The 13,619-nt window shown below is 36.1% G+C and overlaps 2 protein-coding genes across 2 annotated transcripts; one reads left to right on the top strand and one right to left on the bottom strand.

The window, feature by feature from the left end:
* Nucleotides 1–2,334, top strand: LOC132166523 (auxin efflux carrier component 5-like). Its single transcript, XM_059577353.2, has 4 exons — nt 1–671; nt 767–852; nt 1,221–1,378; nt 2,254–2,334. The coding sequence occupies exons 1-4, from the start codon at nt 1–3 to the stop codon at nt 2,332–2,334; spliced, it is 996 nt and encodes a 331-aa protein (XP_059433336.2).
* Nucleotides 2,335–10,117: 7,783 nt separating this feature from the next.
* Nucleotides 10,118–11,207, bottom strand: OFP8 (ovate family protein 8). The gene has a single exon (XM_059576752.2). The coding sequence runs from the start codon at nt 11,086–11,088 to the stop codon at nt 10,225–10,227; it is 864 nt and encodes a 287-aa protein (XP_059432735.1). The 5' UTR covers nt 11,089–11,207; the 3' UTR covers nt 10,118–10,224.
* Nucleotides 11,208–13,619: the final 2,412 nt, after the last annotated feature.

Here is a 13,619-nt window from a genome sequence, read left to right as displayed (position 1 = left end):
ATGATTGGGTGGGAAGACGTTTACAAAGTGGTGGTGGCGATGATGCCACTTTACTTCGCATTGATTTTAGGGTACGGGTCGGTCAGGTGGTGGCGGCTGTTTACTCTCGAACAGTGTGACGTTGTTAACCGCTTCACATGCTTTTTCACCATCCCGTTCTTATCCTTTGAATTCACCGCCCGCGCCGATCCATTCAAATGGAACTATTTGTTCATCGCCGCCGACGCAGTTTCGAAGGTCATCATAGTGGTGGTGCTGGGCTTCTGGGCAAAGTGTAGTAGCAAGGGGAGCTACAGCTGGTCCATCACAAGCTTTTCTTTGTGTACTTTGACCAATTCTCTTATTGTTGGGTTGCCGTTGATGAAGGCCATGTACGGCCAGCTGGCTGTGGATATGGTCGTTCAATCCTCTATTTTGCAGGGTATTATATGGCAGACTCTTCTGTTGTTCGTCTTGGAATTCCGGCGGACGGGGATTGACTATTCTGCCGATCACACTACTACTGTCAGTCAATCGGCGCCCGTCGAAACGGGAAATGATTTGGAGATTGCGGCGAGCGCCGGGCGGCCGTCTTTCTGCTATTTGATGAGGACGGTGTGGTTGAAGCTGGGGAGAAATCCCAACTCGTATGCGTGTATTATAGGCATTGCTTGGGCTCTTATTGCCAATAGGTAATGTAATGTAAGAATTGCGTGCGGTTGTTTTATTGAAAACATATATACATTTGTCTTGAATTCAAGGATGAGTAAGCTGAAAATGTTTACAGGTGGCATATTCAGATGCCAAGCATCGTGGAGGGATCTATATTGCTAATGTCAAGAACTGCGACAGGCACTGCCATGTTTAGCTTGGGTGAGAGATCTCATTCAATCTCTTGAATCCTATGATCAGTACTGACTTAGCAAAACAAAAACAAAAAATTGGTTACGTTTGTTTATCCATTTAGATTTTGTGTTTTTCTCTGGAAAAAAAAGTATATTTTAAAAGTACTATATTCTGGTAGGATTCATATGGCCACTCTAATCCTTTTTTCTTCTATTTTTTTTTTTTTTTAGTGTCTGAATTCTGAAATAAGAAGTTAAAGCAAGGAAATTAAAGAAAAAGTATTTTGTGTTTGTTTTTTTTTAAAAAAAAAATTAATATATTTACTTTATTTGAGAAATTCAAACTACACGTAGAAATTAGCGAAAAATATATAGTTATAATTTGATTATGTGCAGGGACCTTCATGGCCCTTCAAGAAAAGTTGATTGCTTGCGGCCCAGGACCCACTGTGTTTGTGATGGTTTTGAGATTTATTTTTGCACCGGCCACTATGGCTATTGGTTCTATCGCTGTGGGTTTGCATGGTGACACTCTACGTATTGCTATCATTCAGGTAATTTTTCTCTATAAATTAGAGCATTCCTAATGGATGAGCCATATTTTTATGTAAAATAGCTTCTAAAAATTCACTTTTATCTAGTTTAGCTAAGCCATTTTTAAATGTCTCTACATCCGATTAGCTATATTTCTATCTATTCTATTAAAATATTATTAAAAGTAAGAAAAATTTTGGGAAAAAGAGAACATGTGAGAGGAAAAATGGGAAAAATTTTGGGAAAAAGGGAACATCAGAGAAAAAGTATGAAAATATTTGAGAAAAAGAGGAAACATGTGAGGAAAAATAAAATAGCTCCCTTAAAAAATGCTGCTACATTAACTTTTTTTTTAGCTCTTCCAATCATATATCTATTTTACATTTTCTTTTGGCTAATCTAATGTAGAGGGTTTTTTAAACATTTGAAGAGCCATTTTAGATAAAAGTAGCATTTAGCTCTTCCATTGGGAATGCTCTTAATTCAGCACAAACTTTTCTTTGATTTTTTATTTTTAAATTTTAAAAACAAAATCACTTCAACACCCTTACATTTTTTATAAAATTTCAATACAATTTCTAGTTAGGAAGAGTTTTTCTCCAAGTCTAAGTCGTTGTAACATTCTTATTTAAAGGATGATCATGAATAAAAAAATAAACATAATTAATCTCAAACCTTTTGTTTGAAAAATGGTTTTTAAGTTTCTTTAAAATTTAATTCCCGAAGAATTTAAGGCACAGGTTCCCTTGTAACCTAAAATCTACCCCATTAAGTTTCAAGGCTTTCAAACGGTTGCAGTACTTCGGTTTAATTTCTCTTCAATTTCATCCTCTAGCTGTCGGAATTGGGCTTGAGGTCAAAGGTCAACTGAATTTATTCTTGCTTGATGTTGCAGGCTGCATTGCCACAATCCATTTCGTCTTTTATCTTCGCTAAAGAATATGGATTGCATGCAGGAGTACTTAGCACTGCGTAAGTTGCTCAAAAATTCCTCTTTCACACCATCTTTCATTTTTTACAATATAACAAACAATACTTTTCACATTATTCTGTATTATAATTTTCTAAAAAATCTTTTGAAGGAAAACCATTTCTTACATGAAATTTTTTTAAGCAAAAACGTTAAATTTAAATTGACTATTATTGTTTTGGTTTGCAGAGTCATATTCGGCACAATGGCTTCGCTTCCTTTGTTGATAGCTTATTATACGGTTTTCGAGTCTGTATCATGATACCTTTTTTTTTTTTTTTTTTTTTTCCAGCTTGTAATGAAATTGATACCCTTGGCCTTATCTACTTCTTCTTCTTTTTTTCTTTTTTTTATACGTCTCATAATATGAGGTAAATTGAAACTAATTATCTCTACCTCATGAGGCAGAAAGAGCTCTTACTAACTGAGAGACTTCTCTCTCCAGTGAGTGCAAACAAGGGAAGAAGGAAGAGCTCTTATGATTATGATTATGATTATGATTGAATGTATCCTACCACTCTCCCTTAATGGACACTCTCAAGCTCATGACGATGGGCTTTTCCTTACATTGTGAGTTCAGGCAGGGGAGGAAGAAAGATATCTATATATATATATCTTTATCTCCCCTCAAAGCTGTCGTTTTCAAGAGCCCCTTTCTTAGACAATGTGTTTAAAAACTATTGGGCCAGGCCATTTGTTTGGTATATTCTCATATGTTAGATTTTATCTTGCGCTATAATGTTTGTCCTTGCATTTTCGTTGAGGTGCCTATTCCCTCATTTTGTATTATATATATATATATATATTATGATGCAGCCTCACTTATTAAAAAAAAAAAAAAAACAAAGAATCACTTGCACATCAATTTGCAAGGACCTAGACGCACTGAATTAGGACATTTCCAGCAAATCCACAGTTGCATGTTAAACTTTGGGTCGGGCCCTTTGGAGTCATAATCCCAAGTTGGGCCTACTTGGACTCAAACGGATGGACCTCCGACTTATTACTTTTATATCCCACCCTATATATATATATATATATATATATATATATATATATATATTGCTCTTTTCACTATCCTAATTGCCTAATTCATTCATGCTTTAATTATTAATAAAATATTGTTGTCTATTGAGCCCTCAAAAAAATCAAGATTACCAAAAATTACGTGTATTTTATATAATAAACTAATCTAATTTTAATTTGTTAAGTCAGTTTTATCCTCCTTCCAACTAATTATCTTATTATCACACGTTTATTAATTGCCTCTGAACTTTGTTGTAATGGAAGTATGAGCTTTAATGGCATCAAATCTTAATGGGATTTCTACACATTTTATAGTCTGACAAAATAAATAAAAGCATATACGGACCTAGGGTTTTCTCACTTTTTCTCTAACGCCACAACCTAGGTAAGCCCCCTCCCCCATGGTGAGGGGAGGAGGGATGGCCGTTTGTTCTCCCTCCTCCCCCTCGCCTTCCCTTGTACCGGGTGGTAGTAGTTTACTTGATATCTCTGGCCCAGGTTGCCTCCTCCCTACCCTTTCTCTGCGTCCCTTCCTCTTTGTTCCGCTTTTGTCCTTGGCGGGGCTCTTTGTTTTGTTTTGTGTTCGCCGCCGATCTCCTCCGCCCGCTCTGCCGCCGATCTCCTCCGCCTGCTCTGCCGCCCACCGTCCGATGTTGAGTCTTTCCTCGTGCCCCTCCAGCAATGAGCTTCAACGTCCCCTGCTACGATGGTTTTTCGGCCAGTTGGCGATCAGTTTCGCCACCCTCCGTCCACTGTTTTGGGCTTTTTCCGCGTCCCCACCGCGTCGAGCTTCCATCGTTCCCTTCTGGTGTCGGTTTCCGGCGAGTACACAATCGGCATCCACGCTACGTGTGCCTGCTCCCATTTGTTTTATTTTCCTTGTATTGTCTTTGTTCATGTTTTTTCCGTGTATGCATTTCATTCTTGTTATTTGCTTGTAATAAGGCCCTGCCTCTTTGGTTCACCCACGTTTTATTTCGGTTTTCTTGCTTATGTTTTGTAATAAGGCTTGGCCACTCGATCTGCATGCTTGGATGTGAACTGAACTTTGGTCCAAATCTTTTAGGTCGTGGATGTGAACTTTAGTCCAAACCTTCGAGTTGTGGACATGAACTTCATCCTAGTTTTTGGGTCGAGGATTGCGTCTGTCTTATGCAGATCTGTTATTTCAACTGAAAATTAGTCATAGGTTAGCGAAGGTTTTAGGTGATGTTATATCCTTATAGCTTCGGCTATAATTTGCATTTTCATGGCTTTATGCTCCTGCGATGTAAGAGCTTTATACTCGTAATTATTATTAATGAAATTAGAATATATTTCTTTAAAATATATATATATATAGTCTGACAAAATAAGCAAAAAAGTAGTCACATGCTTTTAATTTTAGCAAACGAGAAATGATGAAAGCATCCATGAAAAAAGAGGGTCTACAATCATGAAAGCTGCCACCCAATTTGATTAGGTTTATTGACCTAATTATCCGATTAGCCCTTACAGCTCTGGGTACATATTTAATATAATACACTTGTCGGCGGCTCCGGTGTGTCCGTAAATAAAGTGTTTCAGCTGATGGTCATGACTACAGAACGGCTAAGGTGTAACGATTGACCTCTGGGGTGTGTTTGGCAAAGACTTGAAAAATAAAATAGATCGTAATTATAGCAGATTTGATTGATATGAGAAAAAAAAAAGTAAATGTTTTAAATGAAAAAAGTATATATATATATATATATATATATATATATTGTAGTGATTTTTTTTTATTTAAATAGCAATAAAAAGTGACTGATGTAATGTAAAAAATTAAAATATTATGGTTGATTTTGAGAGGAGGTTTTTTTTTTTTTTTTTTTTTTGAATCATTTGGCAAAGTGGCAAACACACTTGGCAATAGGCCAAGTTAGCCAAAAGGACATGCATGTCATCCTCGGAGTTACATGCATTCTGATCATGATTATAGTTAGGGGTAGGCGCAAGTCAAGTCGGGGCGGATATCTGCCTTTTCCCCTACCCGATCCACACCCTGCGTGTTTAAAAAATCAAACCCACTACCTGGGCAAAGTGAATACTATTCGCGTAGGTTCGGGTTTTGTGGGTCGGGTATTGCGGGGCAGGGGGGTTTTGTTATGGAACTCCTTGAATGAACCTAGAGAGGTCTTTGAGGACCCTAGAAAGCTCAAGATTAACCCATAAGATTAAGAGAAAAATATACAAAAAAATCCAAAAATCAATACCCAAAAAAATCTCAAGATTAACCCAGAATATTAAGAGAAAAAAGATACGAAAAAACTCAAAAATCAATACCAAAAAAAGCTCAAGATTAACCCAGAAGATTAAGAGGAAAAGATCAGAGAGAGCAAGACAACAGAGAGAGTGAGTTCTGAAGAGATTCTAAAAAGATTTCGATACCCAAAGATTTCAGTCAACAAGAAAAGAGCTCACAAAGCAGTGGTATCAGCTTTGTTGGTCCACGAAGATGGCGACAAAGACTTTGCAACACAGAGTAGAGAGAGAGAACGAGATAGCAGAGAGAGAAAGAGAGGCGAGAGTGAGAGTGAGAGAAGAGAGAATAGGGAAGAGAGAAGAGAGAAAAATAGAAAAGAAAAGAGAGGTACTAAGGGGGGGGGGGGGGGGGGGGGGAGGAGGTGGCTAGAGAAAGAAGATGAAAACTAGGGTCTTTTTTTTTTTCCTTTTATTTGCTTATGCCGGGCGGGTACCCGCACACCAAAATATTTTATACCTGCAACTTGCCCCGCCCCACACGGGTAACGGGTTAGAAGAAATCCAACCCGTACCCAAAAAAAAAACACCTAAATTCGCGTGAGGCGGGTTTGCGGGTTTTTGCCCACCCTTAATTTGCTGTTAGAAAATTTATTATGCACAGTAAAATAGTACACTACTATTAAATATTGCTATACATTATTCTTTAATGAATATACTACCAAAAATTAATGGAGTAATATTTACAGAAATCACAATGTAAGAGCACCAATAAAAAATATTGTGATTTGTGAGAGAGTTTTTATATTATTCTTATGATCTCTATATTCAACCCATCCAATAAGAAACTATTTATAGCATCATCCATGTCAATGGGAGGGAGCATATTTGGAGTAACATCCCAAAAGTTACTCCCTAGAAAAACTGACATGCATTATGCCTGCCGGTTACCATTGTATAAGCCAGGCATTGTATCGCTGGGCGTGAATGTTGGTGCCCCCTCTATTTTCAACGGCTGGAATTAGTATTACATACATTTAAAATGTGATAAGTCTGTGGACGAGGAATTTTTGCATTTACGTGTTCAAATTATTAGCAATTTGATCGCCCTTATAGTAGGACTGGAAATTTAACCCGTAAACACGACACATAGTTTTAGGGTTAGAATTTAGGTCAAATGGATTCTGGTGTTTAATAAATATGCTGGGTTATACATATATAAAGTAAAATTAAAAAAAATTAAAAAAAAAAAAAAACTCATGTTTGGGTCATTCGTGTCTTGTCAACCCGACAGAACCCGTTAATTAAATGGGTCACACGGATCATGTCTTGTCACCCATTAAATTAGCATGTCGTATTCAGGTTAACATGTTTAACCCGTTTATTAAACATGTTAAGTTCATATCAACCTAAACGAATTGGAGTGTCAAATGAGTAGATCATAACTCAACATGCCAAATCGTTCTTGACTCAAAATGCCAACTCGATTTTGCCTCCCTTACTTTATAGAGCGGGGCTACGAGACCCACAAGTTTCAAGCAATTGAAGTTGTGTCTAGTACAATTGGGGCAAGTGAATTCGGCAATTTCTCACTTTTCAAATTGGGAAAATTACACTTTACCCTTCTAAAGTTTGGGACGATTTTCAATTCGACTTTCAATGTTTCAAGTTTTGCAATGCACCTCCCCCAACTTGCAAATTTTTTCACTTCGACCAATGTTATCCAAAAATTCTCATATTGCCCCTAATTTTTTTATTTTTTTTGTAAAAAAAAATTTGGGGGTGCAAAAATGGCTAGATGGCCAACCATTCCTAATTTTTTTTATATTAAAAAAAATAGGGGCAATATAAGATTTTTGGAATAACATTGGTCGAATTGAAAAAAAAAAAAAAAAAGGAATTCAAGTTTGAAAGGTTGCATTACAAAAATTAAAATATTAAAGATTGAATTGAAAATCGCCTCAGACTAGAGAGGGAACTCAGTAAAGTGTACTTCCTTTCAAATTGTTAGTAATTGAAAAAAAATAATAAATGCCTGTACCTTTGACCAAGTTGAGCTAAAACCTAAAATACAGGCCCAGCCAGACCCACCCAACCCTATGTGCGAGAGGGTTGCTGCAAGAGCCCAAGAGCCCAAAACCCAAGGCGATTGCACCTGTTTCCATCCTTTGTTTTATTATTGTGGAGTCTGTACGAGAGACAGAGAAAGACGTAGAGAAAGAGAGAGAGAGAGAGAGAGAGAGAGAGAATGGCCCATGAATCGAAAAATGCGAACATTAATTAGAAAGGTAGCCCAATGGAGAGGGAACTGTATATGCATAATAAGAGTAACTGCAAATGGTAAGACATTCTTTAACTTGTATCCCATTTCTGGAATACTTTCAACAAATTTTGCTCTTCCACGACTTGTCATCTGTTCAAAAGGGACGTCCTAGATTGTTACAGAAAGGCAGGCTACTGCTCCACCAATATCATAGAAGCGAGAGAACCAAAACCATTCTCTCTCTCTTTCTCTGTTTCTCATATATCTAATGAAACTCAGCTTTCAACCTCAGACATGGTCCCCTACAAATAGAAGGGCTCTTCCCTCTTGGGCTCATATTCTTTCTGTAAACCTTCAACACCTCCCCCAGCCCCCTATATTTTCTCATTCCATTGTGTCTTCTCTTTCATTTTTTTTTTTTTTTTTTTATATCCCAATTATGCATTGCTTTGAAAATGACTTTTCATGCATATGACGACGTTTCACTTTCAAATGCATTTTGGTTAATGGATTCTGGGTACTTCCTCAGACCTTAGACCTAAAGATTCAAAACAACCCTATTTTTTTCTTTTCTTTTTTTTATTCAAAAATGAAGGAATGGGGGACCATATAATAACTAGTCTATCTAGTTAGCATGAATATTGATAGCATGTGCCCGCTAGAAAACGCACAGGAGAAAGGGCTTAAACAGTAATAACTGCAAACGCTTCATCAAATTTCATAGAGCACTCAATCCTATCAAGCATGAAAATTTGAATTCATGCTCTAATGTGTACCTCACTATTTCAAAGGAAACATTTACTCACAAAGAATAAAAAAAATCAAAAATAAAAAGAGAGAGAGATCATCTCCCCACATTATTATTTTTTTGAGTTGTGATTGTTGGTTGGGTGTGCTTCAGATTTAAAAATAAACCCTTCAAGGACAAAGGGGACATAATGCTACAAAAACAAAACTCTGTTGGATTTTTTTTTTTAATTAACTCTGTTGGATGTTAGGGTGGTTCTAGTAGCTTCTTCTTCTTTTTTTTTTCTTTTTTTTTTTCATAATCTGTATAATGCAAACAAATGGATTATATAATAAAATGAAAGTAGTTCATAACACAACAAAAAATGGATGTACCTAAAACCCCATGATATATCTTGTCATTTATTTGTACCAATAAATTTAGAAAACTTGCTAAGTTGTTGTCTTTGTCCTGGGAACCATGCCAATCTCATTGCTAAATCATTGGAATAATCGTCAAATTTCCTTTTCGGTAAAGGCTTTTTCTAACCAGATTTGATTGGTGTGAAAAAATAAATAAATAAGAATATTTGGTATGAAAAAGTAAAAGAAAAATTATTTTATTTATTTATTTTTTAATTAAATAATATTAAAAGATGGTTAATGTGATGTAAAAAGTAAAAATATTGAAAGTTGAATTTAAGATAAATAGTATGGTAAAAAAAATTTTGTTGATGGGCAAACAACCTGTACGTCTATGTCTAGTACTTGCTAAGCTAATGGGTGTAAGTGATGGTCAGATAATGTTTCTCAATTTCTGGCATGATATATGGATCTATTAAAATTAATTTAGGGTATTTTATGGTCTATATATATATATGCAAGCATCTGTTGTCGGTCGACTAGGTAGCATTAAACAATTTCCTTTTCAAATAGTTTAAGAGGCAAATATCTGATACTGATTTTCAATAATATTATTGTTATGATTTGGAATTTAGTGGTGTACTAATTTCATTTGTCGACCACTTTTGAATGGGGGGAAAAAAGGCTTCATTTATTTGTTGGACACTATCTTTTTTGAAAAGTCCAAGTCAACCAACCATACGATAATTTGGGACAATATTTTGTTTATATGTTTTTCAAACATTTACCATCAAATCAAACAATCATATATCAATCCTTTCCATCCCCAGCTTTTCAAGGGCTTTCAGGTTGAAAAAGTTTTAAAAGCCCTAAAAGGTTTGGGAAACCTCCAAAACCTTTTTTTTTTTTTTTTTTTTGGGTTTCAAAAGAATCAAGAAGCTATCTTATATGAAAAAGCAACAACTGTTCTTCTAGTTCCCCTCTTCTACCATCTTTTCAAAACACAGTGCTTTCCACTGACACTAGAATCAAAAGAAGAGCAGAAGATCACGAAAATAACCACAGATAAAAACAAGGAAATCCCACATCACTGTAATAATGCCCGCGTTGAAACAAGAACAAGACATGCAGTGAAAAGTAGAATAGAATCGAATCGAGAGCACTGGAGCAATTAGAGAGAGAAAATGGCGGAAAGGAAAAATCACATTAACAGAGAGTTGATTAAAGTTAGAACTCTTAACTAATTTTTCGTAGAAACACAAACAGACACAGAAAACAGAGACAGTTTTCTTCAAGAGTTAAGATCTATTACAAAACAGAGCCTCCCAAATCTCTGTGAAAACCTCCACAATGACCCTATGGTGATGAATAGAATTGAGCGACAGAAAACACTGTAAGAGCTGCTCCAAATCCTTAGCCGCAAATATCTGCTTCTCAACTATCATCTCCACCATTGACGTCCTGAAATCGTTGTACGGATCGCTGGACCTCTTCACCACCGCAAAGCTATCCTTCACTCTCCCCTGCATTGGCACAAGATCGATTTCGGAACTCCAAGCCCCCGCCCTTCTCCGCCGAGTCTCGTGCCTTTTCCGACGAGAACGACGTCGTCGAGACTCGGATGAATCGGAAGAGAGGCTCTTGGAAGAGAAAAGGGTGTCGGTCTCTTCTTCATCGCTGCTATACCACCACCCACCAAAACTCTTGTCCTTAGAAGACCAGGTGAGGGGAAAGAGTTCTATGTGCTTGTTCTTCATCTGGGTCGTCTTCTTTTTCTTCTTACTCTTAGTTCTCTCCGAGCCCTTCCTCTGTTTGAACTGGCCGTAGAAGGGATTCAAGGGCGAGGTTGGAGACGCGGGAGGGCAGTTTCGTCCATCCGGGTTGGCCGAAGCGAAAGGCGAAAATGGCTCCGAGACTTTTCTTCTTGGGAACAAATTTCTAGCTGGAATTATGCAGTTTTCCTGGTTTTGAAACGGTTTCGGCCCGCAAATGGAGGGAAAAGGTCGAGGCTTAGGGGATAAGGGCTCGATCATGTGGAAGTTTTGGTGGTTTTGTGGGGAAAACACGGCCTTCTCAACTACGTCAGAGATGTTTCGGGTCCGACACGAACCGAATGAGGCTCGGAACATGCGGGAGATTCGTAGCTTGAATCGGTTTTCCATGACAGAGCTAGAGAGATGGAGGGTGGGTTTTGAGGGTGAGTTTTTTAAGAGAGAGAGAGAGAGAGAGAGATGGCGGTGTATGTTGAGAGAAAGAGAGAGAGGGAGAGGAAATATGAATGCACGAGAGAACCGAAAGTGGAGTTCTATAAATGACGGTATTTAATATTTTAAAAGGGACTGACGATCACTTTTTTCTTGTTGTTTTCGTCCTCTTCTTTGTCCTGATTAGCAATATTTGGATTGAAGGAAGACCTTTGATTACAGAACGATTCTATATTAGAATAAATTAATGGTCATCCTCGTATCCTATCTAATTTAATTAGTTAGGGCCCCCCAAAAAGATATAATATATATAGTTACGGCCAAAATAACATAGATGATTAAAAGAAATGATTCATTATCTTTTCAATTTCAAAATCACCCTTGAATGTGTGAGCCTCATGTGTGTAGATAGAGAAGAACCAGAGAAGATGTACAACACGCCTTGGTAAGTAAATAAGAAGGATAAAACCTTGATTTTTTCTGATTTTCTTTCTTAAATTTTAAATTGAAGACCATGGTGCATAACATTTTTAATGAATAATGCTATTTAATAAACTATTATGTTACTCAATTTTAAAAATTGAAATAAGGGCTTATAAAAAATAAAATAAAAATAAAAAAGTAAAAAACTATTTTGCTCTGTCACGTCATCTATAACAGTCATAGCATTTCTCTTGTGATATGTTAACCCTCAAGTACCGCACTACAAAAATACTTTGATTTTGTGACTGCCATATAATGACTTTTTTGGCCGAATCGAAAAAGGTCATTAATTGGTTAGTGATGTTCAAATAGTGACTTTTTCAAAATTACAAAAAGTGTAAAGATTAGAAAAATGGATAGTGTTGTTTGAACAATGCAAAATGACACTATTTGGTGACATTTTAACAAAACGGCACCGTTTACCAAAAAAGTGACATGTGACTACTTGGGACGTGCCACTGTTACACAGTAGAACACCTCTTCTATAGGGTGTCGTTCACTGTTCAAACAAAGAAGTTCTTACAAAATGACACTGGCTAATGTGTTTTTGTTAGTGACCTACTATTTACACTTCACAAAACCCTAATGTTTTTTTTTTTGCTTTCACCTCGATTGGTTTATTTCTGAGTTCATTGTATTTGAAGCATTACATTTGGTTTTATTTAAGGATTTTCGAAACTCTCGACATTTATTATCAGGGAGGCCATATTGATGAACCTTTATTGTCAATCCGTGGCTATTTCTCTTTTGGTTAGGTTAGAATTGTTCCCACAGTGGAAGAAATTCTGAACACACCAGTGGAATAAATATTAGAAATCAGCTGAGTTGGTTGCCTTACAATTTATCTTTTGGTTTCCCGATGTATGAATTGGGATTTCCATTTTGGGAAAAGAAGAATCAAATGAACCTGCATCATTTTTGAATTGTCTTCTATCAAAAGTTATGAAGCACCCTTAAGTCTATGGGTAAATGCCAACTACCCACCCACATTACTAAACTATATATATATATATAGAGAGAGAGAGAGAGAGAGGTATAGGACTACAAGTCTACAACTAGGGGACCCATTTAATTAACTAAACTGTGGTGGATTCTTTAGAATTTCAAATTCAAATTGTGGAGAAATGAGAATGAATAATTAAAAGGTGCCAGTGATGAAGACGGTGTAAAAGCTGTATATAAATCTACCTATACCAATTATCACTAGTCTTTTTGTAGTATTTTGGCTAATTAATTATTCCCAAAGCAGTTTAGGAACCCACTCATGTATAATGTTCTTACTAGCTAGCTAGACTAATACTAAAAATCACATTTTTATTCTAGCTACAATTATTTTAAAATCACATTTTTGTCCACTCCATATATAACTATTATACTAGTTTTTGTATTAAAGCATGTTAGAATTCATATGGCTGTTTTCATATATACATACCATTATGGAAATGGGTTCGTCATTATTTATATCAAATTTCAAAACATGTATGAACATGTTACATGTTGGGACGAAAACACCATGTACGTACGTACGTGAATTCAAACCTAGATCTACAATATGGAAACGTACGTTTTGCTAGCTTCCAGTACTAAACTTAAATGTCGGTCATGTGCTCAAATAAATATTTCAAGTAGTTCTTCAATAATTTTTCTAGTTCGAAAGGTATTGATGGATCATTTAAACCTGTTCAAGTTAATTAGTTTGATCTTCAAAAACATGCTCTACCAAAAATTAAAATTGTTTTTATACGATTTGAAGTGATTAATGGAGCAAAGATGAGTTGTTAATTGCTTCAGACTACTTCTCCAACACATGCGGTATAATTGTAAGAGCTTATAGTTTAATCTATCTTCTTTTGGCTTATATATACACATGTAACAACTCTGGGGGAATTTTTAAATCAGAAATATTAGTGGTCTACAGCAATTTACTTATGGGACTGAGATTTTTCTTCTTTTTTTTTTATTCTTTTTTAATTTCCATTATTTAACCAATTCCACATTAGTTATTA

The sequence above is a fragment of the Corylus avellana genome, chromosome 11 (genome assembly GCF_965113065.1).
Source record: "Corylus avellana chromosome 11, dhCorAvel1.hap1.2, whole genome shotgun sequence".
Taxonomy (NCBI): Eukaryota; Viridiplantae; Streptophyta; class Magnoliopsida; order Fagales; family Betulaceae; genus Corylus; species Corylus avellana.
This window is presented reverse-complemented; position numbering and strand designations above follow the sequence as displayed.

Excerpts from the sequence above, each read along its gene's own strand:
- LOC132166523 (XM_059577353.2), top strand. The coding sequence starts at position 1 with ATGATTGGGTGGGAAGACGTTTACAAAGTGGTGGTGGCGATGATGCCA. Across the intron at positions 672-766 it reads TGGGCTCTTATTGCCAATAG|GTGGCATATTCAGATGCCAA; the intron begins GTAATGTAATGT and ends AAATGTTTACAG. Across the intron at positions 1,379-2,253 it reads TACGTATTGCTATCATTCAG|GCTGCATTGCCACAATCCAT; the intron begins GTAATTTTTCTC and ends TTGATGTTGCAG.
- OFP8 (XM_059576752.2), bottom strand. The coding sequence starts at position 11,088 with ATGGAAAACCGATTCAAGCTACGAATCTCCCGCATGTTCCGAGCCTCA.